The sequence below is a fragment of the Rousettus aegyptiacus genome, unplaced genomic scaffold, assembly GCF_014176215.1.
Source record: "Rousettus aegyptiacus isolate mRouAeg1 unplaced genomic scaffold, mRouAeg1.p scaffold_m13_p_1, whole genome shotgun sequence".
Taxonomy (NCBI): domain Eukaryota; kingdom Metazoa; phylum Chordata; class Mammalia; order Chiroptera; family Pteropodidae; genus Rousettus; species Rousettus aegyptiacus.
Genome location: NW_023416284.1, coordinates 184,537,886 through 184,554,602, shown reverse-complemented (window position 1 = coordinate 184,554,602; position 16,717 = coordinate 184,537,886). Strand labels below are relative to the sequence as shown.

Here is a 16,717-nt window from a genome sequence, read left to right as displayed (position 1 = left end):
GGGGCCCGGGGGCGGGGCTGTGTCCGGGCGGGGGCGTGCCCGGGGCGGGGGCGTGCGGCGTGGTGTCGGGTGTCCGGGGGCGGTGGCCGGGCTAGCGGTGCGGCGAGTGCGGTGCGGCGCGTGTGGCGAGGCGTGTGCGTCCGGCAGCTCCGGTGGGGCGCGGGCCCCTGGCGCCGGGGGCTGCCGGGGGTCGCGGGCGGAGGGCCGGGGCCGGCTCGCGGCCGGGCGCGCGGGCGGGCACCCCTCGTGGGCGGGGCTCCGGGCGCGGCTCCTCCGCCGCCCGGTCCGGAGCAGAGGCGGGCCTCAGGGAACAAACACGTCCCTTTTCAGGGAGAGGCGGGGCCCGGCGCCGGACAGTCTGTGCCTCGCGACCCCGCCGTGCTCGTCGTCGCAGACTGCGGCGCGATGGAGCCTGCAGCGGCGCGCCGCGTCCTCCTGTGCTCCCTGTGCCTGGCGCTGTGGTGCCTGCGCTGCGCGCACGGGCTCCCGAGCAGGTGAGCCGCCTGCGCGTCGGCGCGCGCCCGTCTGGCCCTCGGCGGGGCGCCCCGGTGTCCTGCGCGGCCCGGGGCGCGGGGCGCCGGCCGGAGTGCCTGGCCGGGGCGGGGTCGCAGGGTCCCAGCATGGGAGGGTGGTGGGGGGAGCGCCGGTGACCTGGGCGCCCGTGCGCGCTCTTCAGTCCTCCCCGCGGCGGCTGCCGCACACGCTCAGTTCACATTTCAGCGAACTTCGTGAAATGGTGGTGGCGCCGCTCATTCCGTGTGGCGCCGCTGACGAATGAGAGGGGTAAATAGGCCCCGTTGGGGAGGATCCTCGCTTTACTCTGCAGGAAACCAAAATTGGAGTACCAGATGTGATTTTTTTTCCCATTTTATTTGGGTAACGATCACACTAATTAGAAGGATTTCATACCTATGCGGTAGGTGTGGGAAAAGGTGGGTTTTAACTTTTTATTGAAAGTTTTGGTTAAACCATTACCGCTTTACCACGTCCTTTAAAAAATAACATATTTCAGTTTTCCCAGAAAGCATGCTTTCTGAAGAAGAGCTGCCTTCATTAGTTTTTGCCATCAGGTTAGCAGTGTCCGTGGGCAGGGGTGTGGCCTGCGTGGCCCTGGTTGATAAGAACTGCTCTTCAGAGCCAGGTGTGGGGCCTGCAGCGACCTCTGTGCTGCGGTTTGCTCCCCCGTGTGGCAGAAATAAGAGCGGCACTTCCTCCAGGTCGAGGCCGGTGAGGCCGGGCGAGGCCCGCTACCCGCAGCCGGGCAGGGTGCCCCCAGGCCCTGCCCAGCCAAGTCATGCGTTCCTCACTGTTCGCTGAAGGCCTGGGCTGGAATATGTAGCCCCCACCCCCATATCCCGTGCACCCGATGTAACTGGACCAGGCCCTCCAGACCCCAGAGGGCTGCCCGGCCCAGCGGGCCCTGGCCAAGTGCAGGCCGGGCCCAGAGCGTGGCGACTCGCCCGGCTTCTGCCCAGGGGGCCTGTCCTTGCGGCACCTGCGGCTTCACGGCTTTGGGGGGGGTGCCCCTCCGCGTTAGCGCACGTCGAGCTCTCACCGGGATCGTAGGCGGAGATCATGTTGCAGACGCATCCCGAGTCTCACGGTGAACTGATGGTCTGTCTTGTCTCGTGGACGTCGCCTGAGCTTCCAGGCTCAGTTTTGCACCCCGGGGGTGGGGGGGGGTGAGCTCCAGTATTCCCCCAGCTCTAATCCTCAGGCTGCGGTTCATCTCTCTTTTTTCATGCTAAGCACTTGCATCGTTTCAGACTTAAAATCACAGTGTCGTGGCACCGTGCTTTACACTCACTCAGCACTCGTCTGCTCACACGCGTGTGCGAGGGCTTGGCTGTGTTCCTGGTGGCACGCTCCTTCCTGAGCACCCCGCGCGGGGCGTCTGCCCGCGGCCATGCCCCGCCGCCGAGTTGCCACCCGCAGCGTGAGGACTCCTGCAGTGGCCTTTCCTGCCTCGTGGGGCCGCTGAGCTGGTGGAGGGCTGGGCGCGTCCTGCTGAGCGTCCCCAGTGTGACACAGCTCGCAGCCCCTTGTCCGAGGAGCCCCCCGGGATGAAACGGCCCCGTTCCGCAGACGAGGGACGCCCGCAGCGGGCACTCCGCGTTTCTCAAGTGCATGGCGGCGTGAGCAGATGGAAGGATGGGTTTGTCTGTTACTTGGAAAGAGTTCTTGAAAAACAAGTTCTTTGTCTTTTAACAGTGGCAATCACGACTGGAAGAAGCTGATTATGGTTCACCACTGGCCTGCCACCGTGTGCAAGGTGAGTCTTTCGGCCTCAGCTGGCCCCTTCGGTGTAGGGAAACCCATCACTGGTTTGTGTGAAGTCTCCTCCCCAAGGCCTCTGACAGCCCTCCAGCCTCTCCTCGCGGGCCCGCAGAGCTGGGCTTTCCCGGCAGGACACTCCTCCAGGAGGGCCCCATGTGAGGCTCCTAGGGACCGGGACACACCGCCGCAGACTGGGTGGCTCGGAACGTCAGAAACGTGTTCTCTCGCCATGCCGGAGGCCAGGAGTGTGAAGCGAGGATGCGGGCAGGGCCGGGCCCTTCCGGAAGCCCCGTCCTGGCCTCGCGCGTTGCCAGCCCTCCTTGGCTTTGCGTGGCGTGTGGGCTCGTCGCTCCCGTCCGCTCTGCCTTCACGGTGGGGGGGGGGGGGTCTCCGCTTTGTGTCCCTCTGTGTCCTGTAAAAACCCCAGAGATTGGGAACAGGCCCCACCCAATCCAGCCTGACTTCACTGTAACTCGATGACATTTGCCAAGACCCCGTCTCCAGATCAGGCCACATTCGCAGGTCCCGGGGTGTAGGACTTCAGCATGCCTTTCGGGGACATGATCTCAACCACCACAGGTGCCAGCTGTGTCCTCCCTCCCTCCATTACTGCGGGTCTTACGAGAACGTTTTCCGGGAGGGCCCGGGAGCGGACACCCCCCCCCCCCACCGCCACCTTGGCGCTCTCTGCCCAGCGCAGGGGGCGCCCCTTGTCCTCTGTGGGCTGGTCTCTCTGTGGCCCTGTCGCCTGCCCCTCTGCCACTGCCGAGGCTCTCGGGAGAGCAGTCAGCTGGGGCGCCCTGCCCCAGCCTGCTGCCCCCCGGCCCTGTCCCCTGCCTTCTGTCTAGAGGGCAGGTCGCAAAGCCGGTGTGCGCTGCCGCTTCTGCAGCGTTTCATCGCGGTGCTGAGCTAGCGCGAGTTATATTTACAGCGTTTCTGAAATTCTAGGAATTCAGAGTTCTTAGAATTCTAGGTCAGAAGAGGCCTTCTCTCTCAGCTGCTGCAAGCCGGACGCCGCCACGACTCGCCCTGTGGTTTGGGGCGCTCATGTGACATTCGGCTTTGTCCCGCCCTGTGGTCAGGAACCAGAATGTGCCTTTCACTCCCTCACTGAGCTCTCTGCTGACAAATGCGAACGACGCTTCACTCGTCGGTCTCACCGAGTTACACTCCGGGCCGGCACTTGTTTCTACAGTGTCGGTGTACTCTCGGGCTGGCTCTGTTTTCAGCTCTCCGGGCTTCGCGGTTTCTTGTCCGCCTCCCCCTCCAGCGCCATCTGGAGGCAGGCGGACAGCGGGAGGCGGCAGTGGCCTGTCCCCGGGGTTCGGTTCTGCTGCACCACGGTGCTGGCCCTGGGCGTTCGGAGGTGCAGCGTCCTGGTTCTTGCTGGCGGGGCCTGTGTGGAGAGCTGCTCTGCCTTCAGGGCAGGGGACCAGGTCCTTTGGCGGGTGGGGCATTTCTGGGACGAAATGTGAGTGTGGGCGTGCGCCCGTGGCTGAAGTGAATACACCCGGAAGTGCTTTCCTGCCTCGAGGCTTTTAGAAATGAGATTTAAAAAATGGATCACTCGTGAAATGATTAGGGAATTAATTTCCATCCAGGGTGCCTGTGACTCCTGTCAAGCTGTCACCCTGGGCAGCAGGGCTGTCCTGGGCACCTCCCCCATCAGCGAGGTGGGCACAGGGCTGTCCTCCGTGCTCGGGCACCTGCCGGGAGCTGACAAATGCTTGCTGCATGTCGAAAGAAAACAAGGTTAAATGTGTTAAAATCAGCAACGAACCAATCATTTTCCTTCTGCTTTTCTCCCTAGGAAATTGAAAACAACTGTAAAAACCCCCCGGACTACTGGACGATACACGGATTATGGCAAGCACCCCAAGCCACAAGAACTTAGCCCGAGAAAGCTGGCCAGCTCGCGGCTCTAGCCGGAGCCTGGTCCTCAGAGTTAATTTACGATTTCGAGAAGTGTATTTTAATAGACCCCGTAGTTTCTTTGTTCAGTCAGATCCGACTTAAAGGTCCCGCTGATCTTTCTAACAACCCCAGCGCAGTGTTTCTGGAACAGTGACCGTCTCGTGTAAATGTGCAGTTAAGGGATTCTGGGTGGATCTTAGGTTCACTAAATTTTAATTTTCTCATTTTACTCTTTTGGGGGCTAAAAAAAAACTGTATAAATATATAAATATAATCTAGTGTTATACATACACACTTCACCGACACCCGAATTTATTTTTCCGGGTTTGCCTGCATTTTGTTTATGTTCTTTTGCTGGCTGCGCAGGCGTTTCTGCTGTTGAAGCGTGCATGTTAATCTGCCCGTCAGGGTTCTGTCTTGTCCCGCCGCTGGGGCGGGAGGCGGCCCTTCTGGCCTTGCTGGCACATGCACGTCCCTCAGGAACGGGTCAGCGGGAGGCAAACTGAACAGGGGCCCGGGGCCCGGCCTGCAGCCAGCTTCGCCCAGGCTCGTCGGCAGCCTGGACGCGCCCGGCTCCGGGACCCTGGCTCTGTGGGGTTTTCTGCCGCCTCTGCCTCCCCTGTGAGCGGGGACGGTGCAGGGCGCTGCTCCCAGGGCTCTGGCTTCAGGCCGGGGCCAGCCGTGGACACGGGGCACGCGGGGGGGTGCAGAGTCGAGTCGGTGGCCTCACGGGCTAAGCTGCGTCTCAGGGCTGGGAGCCGCCGTGAGGGCGGAATGCCGTGGGGATGCCGTGCCTCGTGTGGAAGCACGGCCCACGCGGCATCTCTGCCCGGCGCATCTCTGCCCGGCGCGAGCCCGGTACGCGGGCGGTCGGCCTCCCCGTCACCGGTCGGCCTCCCGGTCACCGCCGTTTAAGGGCTGCTCTGGCATTTGTAAAGGGCGCACCCCGGGAGCCCAGAGGGGGCCCCAGGGCCCAAGGAGCACCCCCTGGTGTGTGTCAGGGTTCCCCTGCTGTCTGCATTCCACAGCCGCCTTCTCTGAAAGAAGCTCAGCTGAGCCGCCCCCCTCCACCCCACCCCCAGCCTTCTCTGTTAAACGGCTCACCCGCCCCAGGAAGCTCCTTAGCACCTTCATCCCCTGCAGACCTTAATGGAAGAGTTTTCTCCTATCATTTGGGACGCATTTGGGACGCGTCCCAACCAAGACTAATCTCTCTTATTCTTTAATTTTCAGGGCGGATAAAGCTGAAAAATGTAATCGATCCTGGCATTTTAATTTCAACGAGATTAAGGTATTAACGACATTACTGCCGTATCATATCTCATTAGGTGACGTCTTTTCTCTGTAAGTGTGCTCTCTAAGTCATGTTTTAAAACGAGGGGGACCGAGAATGTGCCCACCAGGACCGAGCTGCTGGTACCGTAGTACCGACCAGAATCTAAGTTCCTCCCACCTGTGCCCGCTGGGACTGTGGGGCGTGGAAGCCGGTGTGAGCACAGGCCCCCAGAGGAGGCCGCCTGGCGCTTTCGAGAAGCCCGGAGGAGTCGGTGTGGCCGGGGTGAGCTGTGGGCCTGGACGGTGTTCGGGCCAGACCGCATGGAGCCTGGTGCGCTGGCTAGGGGGCCTTTCTCCGACTCGAGACCCAGTAGGAAGTCACCAGACACACGGCAGCTGGACACGAGGGAACGGGCGGGTCTTGTGTGGCCCCGGCTGCCGAGTTAGCGGCGAGGGTTGGTGCAGGTGGACAGGGGAGAGCGTGGCCGGAAGTAGGATGCTCGGGCTCAGTGCCGGGCTGCCCTGGGGAGCGCGTGTCAGGCCGGACTCTGCACGTGCACGCCCCTCTCCTTCCCGGGCACGGGACGCTGGCAGGGCCCGGGCTGTGGCCGAGGTGTGATGGACGAGTTGTGTTTGAAGTGCCCTGGAAACGTCCAGGTGGGTTCAGTGCGTCAGAAGAGAGCTGTGGGCGGGATGTGACCTATCAGCAGCACAGACGGTAGCTGCGGCCCTCGGGGTGAGAGGGCAGGGCAGAGGCGGCGGGAGCCAGCCCGGGGGCCCCGGCGTCTAAAACGGGGCCGACCCGCAGGCGCAGGAGCGAGCGGCGGGCCGGAGGGGCCGGGAGAAGGGGCCTCGGCTCGCGGGGGCACCGGCGGGCCTGCGGAGGGCGGGCCGGAGGGCCCTTTGGGTTGAGTGACCGCTGTCAAGGGAGGGCAGTGACCCTGAGCCACCGTTTGTTCAGAGAGTGTGGGTTTACTTGTCCTGTAAGCAGAGCATCCAATCTAGCATCGTCCCAAACAAAAGTGACCTAGTTCGGGCCATAGGTCAGTTGTCTAGTCGTCCTACCTCATCTGCTGAGGGCAGGCGGGGGCTGGAGCCAGACCAGAGGTCGAAGGCGGTGGGAGCGGCCACAGCCCGGCAGACGGCTCCTGACGGACGCTGGGTATGTGGGGGGGGTCACCCCGGGGGCAGCCTGGGCAGCGGTGTGGGGGTGGATGGGAAGGACCCTCAGGCTGGGAGCGGCGACAGGTGTGAGAAAGGCCAGGCCGTCTCTTCACACACCCTTTTAATTGAAACGCCTTCGGTCTGGTGGCCGTGTAGACACCGAGAAGCGAACTTGAGCTCGGTTCGGTTCCGGACAGCTGTTTGCCGTGTGGGAGGCGCCGGCCCAGCCCAGGCAGCTGCTCTGGGGCAGGGAGGCTGTGTTTGGTGTGGCGTTTGCTTTAATCGATCGTTGAGATTTTTCAGCAGCTTAAAAGCCTTCAGCACGTCGGCCGCGGTTGATGACGCGGCACCGGTACTCGTGCCGTTAAGCCACGTCCGCCGTCTGCCTCGGGGCCCGCCGTGCGTTTTCAGGGTCTGGACGGACGTGTGAGGACCTCTGCCCTCCGCCCCCTATGAAACCAGGCAGCATGGCGTCTCCGCCCTGAACACCCTGGGCGCCCCGTCTGCTCCTCCCCTCACCCCCCCCCCCCCGCCCCTGGTCTCCCCGTGGTCTCCAGAACGCCGCGTGGTTAGAATCACACAGCACGTAGCGTCTTCGCCGAGTGGCGTGCCTTCCAGGCCCCTCCACGTCTTCTCGTGGCTGGACGGCCCATCCCTTTTTAGCGCTACACAACATCCCGCTGTCCGGACGCCGCCGTCCGTCCGCCCATTCACCTGTGAGAGCTCGTGTTCTCAAACGCGCTTTTACGATCGCTCCGACTTCCCTTTGAGATACGTCTTGAAACACTTGCGGCACGGGAGGAGTCGGAGCGGCGTACGGATGAGCAGGGCTCGTTCCCGCCTGTGTTCGTCGGTCACATTTGCCTTGTAGGTGTCCAGGTGTTCAGTCCTACACGAATTCTTTACCCTTTTTTTTTTTTCATACATAGGATCTTTTGCCAGACATGAAGATATACTGGCCCGATGTGATCCACTCGTCTGGTAACTGCACCTACTTCTGGTGAGTCTGTGTCCCGAACACTGTCCCAGGCTGTGAGACGCGTGTGCGAGTGCCTCACGGACACGTTCCTCGCGGAGCGAGGGAGGCGCAGGTGGCAGACGGCAGAACCGTCTTCCGGGGGTGAGAGGTTCGAACAGCCGCTGATCTAGAACAGCCTTCCGTCTGTCACGCCGTTCCGGGTGCCTCGCTTTCTCCAGAGGCTCAGCAAGGGCAAGTGGAATTCACTTTATACACTCGTTTTTAGTCGATTTCATTTCCTACTTCATTAAAAAGATTTCCCTCACTGTGGTTTCACCAACTTTCATATCTAAGAAGCTGTTACTCTGAGTTAGACAGAAGACAGTGGTCATTAAAGAAATCGCGCTGCTCTCGTGGAATGCATCTGGGAACAAGAAGGCAGAGTTCAGATGATGGTCTTCTTTGGGTGACTCGGGGAGGAGAGAGCCTGAGATTTTCACCTGGAGCTCAGTCCTCAGGCTGTTCCAGCAAAACACCCTTCAGTTTAGTAATAGCTGAGCTGAGAAAAAGTGTTTAATTCAAGACCGCTTTTAAATCACTGCTGTTGGAGAAGATGTAATTAACATTCCTTTCCTTACATTAATTAAAGATGATTATTTTCTTCATCTCTCTCCAGTATGGCAGTCAATTTATAATTCAGATTACAACTAATCAGGCTTTGTTCAAAATGGTTAATATAACCCGGACTATTTTAATGTAGAATTTTCAGGAGAAGAGTTAAGTTTAGAGAAAAGCTTTTGGAAACAAAGAGGAATGAAAATGATGCCCGTTGTCCTGGCCACGAGCGTTCGGTTTGCGACTTCTCTCCAGGGCTTGTGACGGGCGTGGCGTAGGGTCCGTGGATCCTGGGGCTGCCGGTCGCAGGCCTCCCCTCAGCTGCAGAGCCGCTGGGCGGGGACGGGAGGGAACGGGTCAGGGCGCCGGCACTGCTGGTCACTCCGTATTCCGGAAGGTGCTTTACCGATGGGCGATGGCCGTGATGACAGGAAACAGGGAACACCGTGATCAAACACGTGCCCAGCACTGCACAGTGTCCCCTGGAATAACGACTCGCTAACTAGGCATACAAAATGCGGTATTTCTCCTTGTCACACTCTTCCAGGATGGGGCCAATCAAATTTTTGCCCAGTAGCTTAAAGATAAATCAACGAACATACATAAAGAAGGCCTGTGATTAAAGCCTTGAAGATTTAATCAAAACAGTGTAGGCCCAGAACGTACTCTTTTTGTGCTTGATAAAGGCAAAAGGGTTTATTTTTTCAGATTGAATAAATTACACGCTTAAAACCTTTTTGTTCTAAGAGAAAAAGGTGACTGTCGCAGACTAATTAGTATTTATGGTTTCTGGGGCTCCCGAGTACGAAGGGTGCAGAGGCTGCTATGGGTACCGCCCCTGTAACTGTCACCCTATCGCTGCGCCTGGCGCGCTGCCCGAGTCCCCTGCCTCGAGGCGTTTGGGGGCCCCCAGGCCTCTGCTCCTCGGCTTTGCCGTCTGCAGGGAGCGGTCTCTGTTGGAAGCTGCGGTCTTCACCCCAAGCGAGAGTCCAGCGCGCAGGGCAGAGAGCCTTGGTGCTGCCTGGTGCCCTCGACCGTCCCGTGAATCTGTCAGTAGGACTGGCCACATTGAAAAGCAGCGTGTCCACGACCCCCTGCGAAGCAGGGGTTTGTCTCGTTTCTCGGGTCTTGTCAGAAAAAGAGCCAGGCTGGGCCCTGCCCAGTGCGGCGGTGCAGCCTTGCTGGGGACGGCGACCCTGAGCCCTAGTTGCCTGTCACCCCAGAGGCCGCCGGGTGTGGCGGGAGGGGCACCCTCACATCTGCTCATGTGTCCCGCGGGGGTGGGGGCAGAGTGAGAGGGACACACGACCGTCACTTCTGATTGGTGACCGGGAACTTTGTGCTGAGTGAGAAGTGTCCACTTCCAGACGAGGCGCAAGTAAACGTTCCCAGTTGTGTGCACGTCAACGCTAATGCATTCTCAGCCCTACAATCCGTCGATTGAAACCTCCCGGGATAGTGACAGTTGCCATCGAATACTTATCATGAGCTCGGAGCTACTTTTGCTGTGCGAAGTGCTGTCCTCATCTAACACCGAGCGTCATGCATCACCCTCCAGCGCCCGTGGACGAGGCTGCAGGGCGGTCGGTCCCGTTGGGCAGGAGCAAGGCACCCGCAGCTCAGGCACACCTTCGGTCAGGCGGAGAGGACCCCCGCACCCCCGCTCCACAGAGCGCGGGCAGTCGCCGAAGAGCCGCCTCTGGGAACCCTTGCAGGTGGCTGGCTTCCGCTGGGTCGTGTTCTCGCCGGTGGCCGCTCAGGCCCGCGAGCCCAGCGTCCCACAGCTGCAGGCGCGTTTCAGGACACGGGGCGCATACGCAGCTCCCGGGGTGCGAGCGCCGTGCGAGCTCGCGTGGGCGCCGAGGGAACCCAGTGCCGGGCCGGCCAGCGCCGTGGCGGCGTGGCCCACGTCAGCTCCGGGCTGGGCGGCACAGCTGCGCTCGGGGGCGCCCCGCACGCGGAGCAGGGTGGTGGAGCAGCGCGGGCCGGGCCGTCCTGGCCCGGTGGCCTGTAGCAAGCCAGCCGGCCGTGCCCCCAGCCTCAGTTTCCCCATTTCCACCCCAGCAACGGTTACTATCGCGCTGCGAGAATGAAGAATGCAAAAACGTTTTATAAAACTTCAGTCTTCAGTAAAGTACAAGGATCATCCTCGATACCGACATTTTTCTCGAGGACGGGTGGCCGTGCGTTTGCAGACAGCGGGTTGGGTCGTCCCGTCGTAGGGGCTGCGAGCCACAGCAGTGAGCAGGGCGGAAGTGGCCCGGGCCCCGTAACTGGTGACTCCGCCTTTCTGCGGCCAGTTACGTAGCGATGGCCACTGGGCCCCGCCAGTGGGCTCCCGGCCGCGAAGCACCGGCCTGGGCAGGACGCCCCTGCCGGGCGGGTCCGCGGGTGCCGGGCGGGTCCGCGGGTGCCGGGCGGGTCCGCGGGTGCCGGGCGGGTCCGCGGGTGCCGGGCGGATCTGCGGGTGCCGGGCGACACCGCGCCCCCTCGGCCTGGCAGTGGGAGGCAGCGGAGCCCCAGAGGGACGGTGGCGCGTGCCCCTTGGTGGCTGCGCTGTGTCCGCCGGGCCCCGTTCTGAGCGTGGGGGTTAAATCGTGGCCCGTGTTGCACATGAGCAGGTTTATCGTCCCTGCTTTGTGAAAGAAACAGCGTCGGGCGCGTGAACGCGCTGTTCTGGGGGGCGCCCTGCGCCCTCTCGCCGTGCCTGACCCCGTGCCTGACCCCGTGCCTGACCCCGTGACCGACCCCGTGCCTGATCCCGGCGCCCTCGGCCGCGTGCCCTCCCTCCCTCCGCAGGAAGCACGAGTGGGAGAAGCACGGGACCTGCGCCGCCCAGCTGGACGCCCTCGGCTCGCAGAGGAAGTACTTTGGCAAGGGCCTGGACCTGTACAAGGCGCTCGCCCTGAACAGGTAGGTGGCCCGCGCCGGCCCCGGGGGCGTCCGCGTGCTCCAGCGGCACCTCTGCGCCCGATGCTCCCATCCCCGGGGGAGCGTCCGGCGCTGTGCCCGGTGCGGCCGCCCTGCCTCGGGCGCTTCTGAAGGCCGACCGCCTCTCGCCTTTGAAGCTCTGCTCTGTGGTCCTTGGACAAGCGGGGGGAGGTGGCGGGCGAGGGTCCTCGGAGCCCCAGAAAGTGCCCCGCCCCGAGGGACCCTGCCACTCAGTGCAGCCCAGTAGAATGCAAGCCACATGGGCGATTTTTACTTTTCTAGAGTTTTTGAGTAACTTTGTGAAAAAGAGCAAAAAGAAACTGGTTAACTTTATGATATATTTTATTTAATCCAATATTATCTAAAATACCATCACTGCAACTCCTGATGAACGTAAACATTCGAGAAGTCTTACGTTTGGAGCAGAGTCTTTGAAATCTGGCATGTGCCCCCCACGGACAGACAGGGCAGGCAGGGGCAAGTCTGTTTCGGGGCTCAGCCCGGTCCCCTTGCTACAGAGCCCCACAGCAGAGAGCCCAAGGCTGTGGCATGCAGGCCTGAGAGGCCGTCTCGCCAACACGACACGCTCAGCAGAAATCACGGAGAGGCGCCCTGGTCAGGCTCGCTCCCAGGCCGGCTCCGCGTTCCCGGTGGCGTTGGCCTGGGGCGTCAGCCCAGGTCTCCAGTCGCGCCAGGTCCACGTGGCTGTAGCCCGGGTGGCCCCGGGGGGCGAGATGGGGCCAGAGCGTTGGTGCGGGCTCCTTTAACCGCACCTCCAGCGTGCAGCCGGCTGGTCGCACGGTGCTCCGATAGCGTCCGTAGAGCAGGTTACACCCGCAGGCTCCGGCAAGCGCCACCAGGCCAGCGGTGACACACGCGAGCTTTCCCGGGGAAAGCCTGGAGCCCAGTCGAACCCCCTCTGGAAGGGGCGTGGCGGACGGGTGGTGACGAGGGGCTGGGTGTTCCAGTTGCTCCAGGACCCTCGGGTGGGGACAGATCCGGGGTGTGGGGAGAACCAGGTCAGTGGCCCCTGTGGCTGGGGGACCTGGCTGCAGCCACGGATTTGCTGTCCTTGGTGACAGACCTGCCGCCCAATGCAGGAAGGGGCACTTATAAGAGCATCTCAATTTTTACTCTGAAATGTGGTGTTTGAAAAGAATAAGGAAAATGGGCCGTAATTAAACAGCGGATTTTTTTGCTTTAAATTTTAGCATGCTGCAAAAATTGGGGATAGTCCCATCGGGCAATTACTATCAGGTAAGTGTCACCGACAGCTTCTTGCCGAATGCGTCTCCACTGACCGAGGGACACCTGTGAGCTGCCCTTGGGTTTTAAAGTGGCCCAAACAAGCTTCCTTTCTAATGGACTACTATGTGTCTAAATAGATTTTGTTTAAATTTTGTTTTCCTGGGCATTGGGGTGTGAATCGGCGGCCACGTACAGCAATGATTTTGAAGCAGAGTGTGTTCCAGGTTCAGACGGGGCAGGTGGGTAAGCGGTTTAGAAAGCATTCATTTCGTTTGAGGAAGAACCTTGAAGTTCGTTTTTGTTTTTATGAGGAAATGGGGATTTTTGCTTTTATGCTACAACTACAGAAACTTAGGCGTGGTCAGGTCACGTGGGCGGCCGGGCACACACGCAGGGTAGTCGTTTCCGGCTCAGGGCAGCCTGCGCTTCACACCGGTCTCCGGCTCAGGGCGGCCTGCGCTTCACACCGGTCGTGTTGGGTCCCGGCCGCACCCACGCCTTTGCTGGGCCGCGTGCCACCCGAGAGGCCGTCCCGCGGGGCCTGAGACGCCCGCCGCCCGCTTTGCCGGAGCAGTGCGCTGACGCGCTTTAGGGCAGCATGGCGATCCTCGGAGGAGGTTTTTACACTTGTTGTAGGCGTGGATGGGAAAAAGGCGGAAAGCCACTGGCAGCCACCGGCCCCGTCGTGGCTGGGTGCCGGGGCTCCGCGCGGTGCCCGGGCCGTGTGCGGCACGGCGTGCGCTTCGGCGGGCGCTGTGGGCCAGTGTCTGGTCGCCCTGTTCGCCTGCCTCCCCGGGGCGGGGGGAAGGGACCTGGGGACGGAGCACTGGCCGCCCTTTGACCACCCTTCCAGGAGCTGCGAGAGTGTGTTTGAGCCCTTTTGCCTCCATCTGGGGTCACGTTCAAGTAGGTGAGGACGTGCGTCATACTCCTCCTCAGGGTACGACGTTTCGAGAGCCGATTTCAGTGATGATCAAAGCCATGGTGACAGCCAGCGTTCTCGAGCGCCTCTGTGCCCGAGAACGTTAGGCATCAGAACCGGCGCCTCGCCAGAGCTCAGCCCGCAGGAGTCCTGGCCTGTGGCGGCTGGGTGACTCGCCTGGGCGACTCGCCGGCAGCAGGTTCTCTGCCTTCGCCTCCGGCGCCCAGGCTCTGGGTGTAGACGGGGGAGCAGGGCAGAGGCTGGAAACTGACGGCGTCTGCTGCGCGGAGGCCACGTCCTTCGGTGGGTGGGGGCGGGGCTCGGCGTCAGCCTCGCCTGTCTTTGAGCCCAGGTGATGCTCAGCGAGGACGTAAATGACCCCGTCGTCAGGCACAGGTGTTTGTAGGAATGTAAACCGGCGTTGTGTCTGAGCAGACAGCTCTTAGACGGTTCTCGGCTGACGTTTCATTTCTAATGCGCCTCATGGAATTTCAGATTTCAGATATCAAAGACGCCCTCGCCAGCATATACGGAGTCGTGCCTAAAGTCCAGTGCCTTCCCCCGAAGCAGGTCAGATGTGCCGCTCTGTCGTCCTGTCTGCGTTTGTTAAGACGAGTGCCACTTTGCTGGCCGCTTCGCGCTCACCGCGGAGTTCCCAGGGGCGGGTGTGTGTGCGTGTGTCTGCATGGGGGCGTGTGCGGGGGGTGTGCATGTGTGTGTGCATATGGATGTGTAGATGTGCGTGTGTGCACGTGCATGCATACAGGTGTGTGCTGGAAGTGTCCGTGCATGCGGGATGTGGGTGTGTGTGCGTGTGTCTGCATGGAGGCGTGTGCGGGGGGTGTGCATGTGTGTGTGCATTTGCTTATAGACGTGCATAGGGGTACATGTGTGTGCACGTGTACATTTGTGTACAAGCACGGCTGGCCTGTTTGTGCATATGTGTGTACATATGGGTGTGCCATGGATGTGTGCGTGTGTGTGAACATGCGTTGTGCGCAGGTGTGGCCAAGGCGCACATGTGTGCATACGGGCGTCCCCTGGGTGTGTGCGCGTGTGCACATGTGCATCGCGCGCGGGCATGGCCGGGGTGCATGTGTCCAGACCATGGGCTGTGCCTTGCTGCCGAGCTAGGACAGGGTTTGTCCTCCCACGACTCGCCCCACCGCGCCTGCGCCCCTCCCCGAGTGGGCGTCAGGGCGGGTGTCCAGAGCCCAGTGTGTCTGTGACGTCACCCTAGCTCCGTTAGTGCAGGTAGCTCGTCCAGGCCGCAGACGAGCCGTGGCCCGTCAGCCGATGAGGACGGCCCTCGGCGCGGGGTGCCGGCCCTCGGCGTGGGGTGCCGCTGGCCCGTTTGTCTGCAGAGGCCTCGTCTTCCCGTTTGCACGGCGCGTGTGCCGCGTGTGCGGCCGTGTGTGCGCGGACCTTGGCCGTGCGCGTTTCTGAAGTGGCAGCCGCACCTTTTCACACGTCCCTGCCCGTCCAGCGTCTCAGGAAGGCGCTTGCTCCTGCAGCCGGGCGTCGGGCGGCTCCGGGTCAGGCCGTGTCGCGGGGCCCACAGAGCTGTGATCAGCCCCGACCTGAATTCTAAAGCGCCTCCTGTCTCCCGAGTGCAGGGCGAGGAGGTGCAGACCCTCGGCCAGATCGAGCTGTGCTTCACGAAGGACCTGCAGCTGCGGAACTGCACGGAGCCTGGCGAGCCGGAGGCCCGCAGGCCGGAGGGGCAGCCGGCGCAGCCGGCCACAGGCCTGGAGGTCTGCGAGGACGCCCCCGCCTTCTACCCCCCACCCGAGGAGATCAAGCACTGAGGCCCGCGCTTCGGAAACAGTCTGTTTTGCAAAGGGGGAGAGCGTGGCGAAGCGCCCTCCGGGACGCAGAGCCCCGTGCGCGGCTCTCTGGGACGGAGGCCCGGTTGCTGTGTTGCTTTTCACGTCTGTGAGTCGATTTTGGTAGGACACGGAATAAAGCTTACAATTCTCTGTTTTTCTCTCCTTCGTTCATCTCTGGGGCATCTTTGGGAGGCAGGACAGGCACCTGGTGTTCGGGCGGGTGGGGCAGGCTCGGGGGCTCTCGCCTCTGACCCTCAGGCAGCGGCCGCCTTCCTGGCGTGGGGGATCCAGGCACCTCTGCAGCTGGAGGGCGTCTCCCTCCTCAGGGTTCACAGCTCTCCTTGTTCCCTGAGGCCAGAGGTGGCAAGCTGTGCACCCACGGCGCCTCCCCGTGGCTGGCGTGGGCACAGCTGTGTCGCCCAGGGCGCTGGTGCTGGCGGGCGAGGTGCCCCGGGGGTGGGTGCAGGCTTCCTCTCTCTTGCCAGAGGAAGTGGGGTGTGTGACAGAGTCCCGGGCGGCCTCCTGTCCAGGCAGCAGGCGCTGGCCTGTGAACTCCAAGACCCGCAGGTCAGCTTGCACGGGCTGCACATCTTTTGTACCAGGAGGCCCGGGCCACCAACAACGTCAGTGCCCAGACGCTGTGACTGAACGCGGCCTGCGGCCCCGCACAGCGCTTTGTCCTCAGATGACACTTCCTTTTGATGAATGATGTGGCTTTTCTTGCAAATGAGGAGAGACGGGCTCCGGGCTGCTGCACGCACGTCCTCACCTGCCACAAGGGGACGTCGTTTGTAAAATGAGGACACCCAGCGGTCTGCGACGTGGGCTTCCCGTGCTGTGTTAGAGCTTCCTCCTCCCATCCGTTCTCCCAGCTCTGCCCTCCTTTAATGTCTGTAGCCCTGCGGGTTAAAACATGACCCATCTGTTTGTCTAAACAGGATTGATGTCCTGTAAACCCTGGTTTTCTGTCCCTGTGGGGGCGGCAGGGACTGTCTAAGGCTCTTTGTTCCTAGGGCTTCATACCAGGTCAGAAACTGCAAGCTGCGGGGGAGTGTCTTCTCCCGCCTTCTGGAGGCGGGAAGTCTGAGCTCAGGTGTGGGCGGGGCTGCCGCCTGAGGCTCTGGGGCGGGGGCTCCTTTGTCTCCTGCAGCTTCTGCGGGAAGGGTGCCTCTGGGCCTCCAGGGGCAGGCCTCCCCGCCTTCTCCCTCTGTGTCTGCCTCAGTATTTAAATCTCCCTGTCCTTTCTCTTAGAAGGATGCTCGTACAGGATTGGGGCCTGCCCTAACAATCTCATTTTCACTTGGCACATCTGCAAAGGCCCTATTTCCAGATGAGGTCACACATGGCTCAGGGCGTGGCCATATGTTTGGGGGACACAGTCCACCTGCAACACCGACCCACAGGCGAGACCCACTTGGCTGCCTGACTTTGTATCTTCCCTGGCCATGATGTATGTCTCTCATCGCTCCAAAGGAGAGCCCCCTGACAGCCGTCTGCAGGGGAAGACGAGGAGTCTGGGACTCACTGGAGCAGAGGTCTGAAGCATCTCTCCACAGGTAATACCGTGCAGTCAGGTCGGCTTTA

At 61.6% G+C, this 16,717-nt stretch overlaps 1 protein-coding gene across 2 annotated transcripts; it reads left to right on the top strand.

The window, feature by feature from the left end:
- The first annotated feature begins 334 nt into the window (after positions 1-334).
- On the top strand, positions 335-15,287 carry RNASET2 (ribonuclease T2). 2 transcript variants are annotated; one of them, XM_016128114.2, is made up of 9 exons: positions 335-494; positions 2,212-2,272; positions 4,088-4,143; positions 5,425-5,482; positions 7,560-7,630; positions 11,003-11,116; positions 12,346-12,391; positions 13,800-13,874; positions 14,921-15,287. In XM_016128114.2, exons 1-9 carry the CDS (start codon positions 406-408, stop codon positions 15,110-15,112), a joined length of 762 nt encoding a protein of 253 aa, XP_015983600.2. In that variant the 5' UTR covers positions 335-405; the 3' UTR covers positions 15,113-15,287. The 2 variants fall into 2 exon arrangements, with proteins under 2 accessions (XP_015983600.2, XP_015983601.2); XM_016128115.2 differs by lacking the exon at positions 335-494 and adding an exon at positions 696-916.
- Positions 15,288-16,717: the final 1,430 nt, after the last annotated feature.

Excerpts from the sequence above, each read along its gene's own strand:
- RNASET2 (XM_016128114.2), top strand. The coding sequence starts at position 406 with ATGGAGCCTGCAGCGGCGCGCCGCGTCCTCCTGTGCTCCCTGTGCCTG. Across the intron at positions 2,273-4,087 it reads GGCCTGCCACCGTGTGCAAG|GAAATTGAAAACAACTGTAA; the intron begins GTGAGTCTTTCG and ends TTTTCTCCCTAG. Across the intron at positions 13,875-14,920 it reads AGTGCCTTCCCCCGAAGCAG|GGCGAGGAGGTGCAGACCCT; the intron begins GTCAGATGTGCC and ends TCCCGAGTGCAG.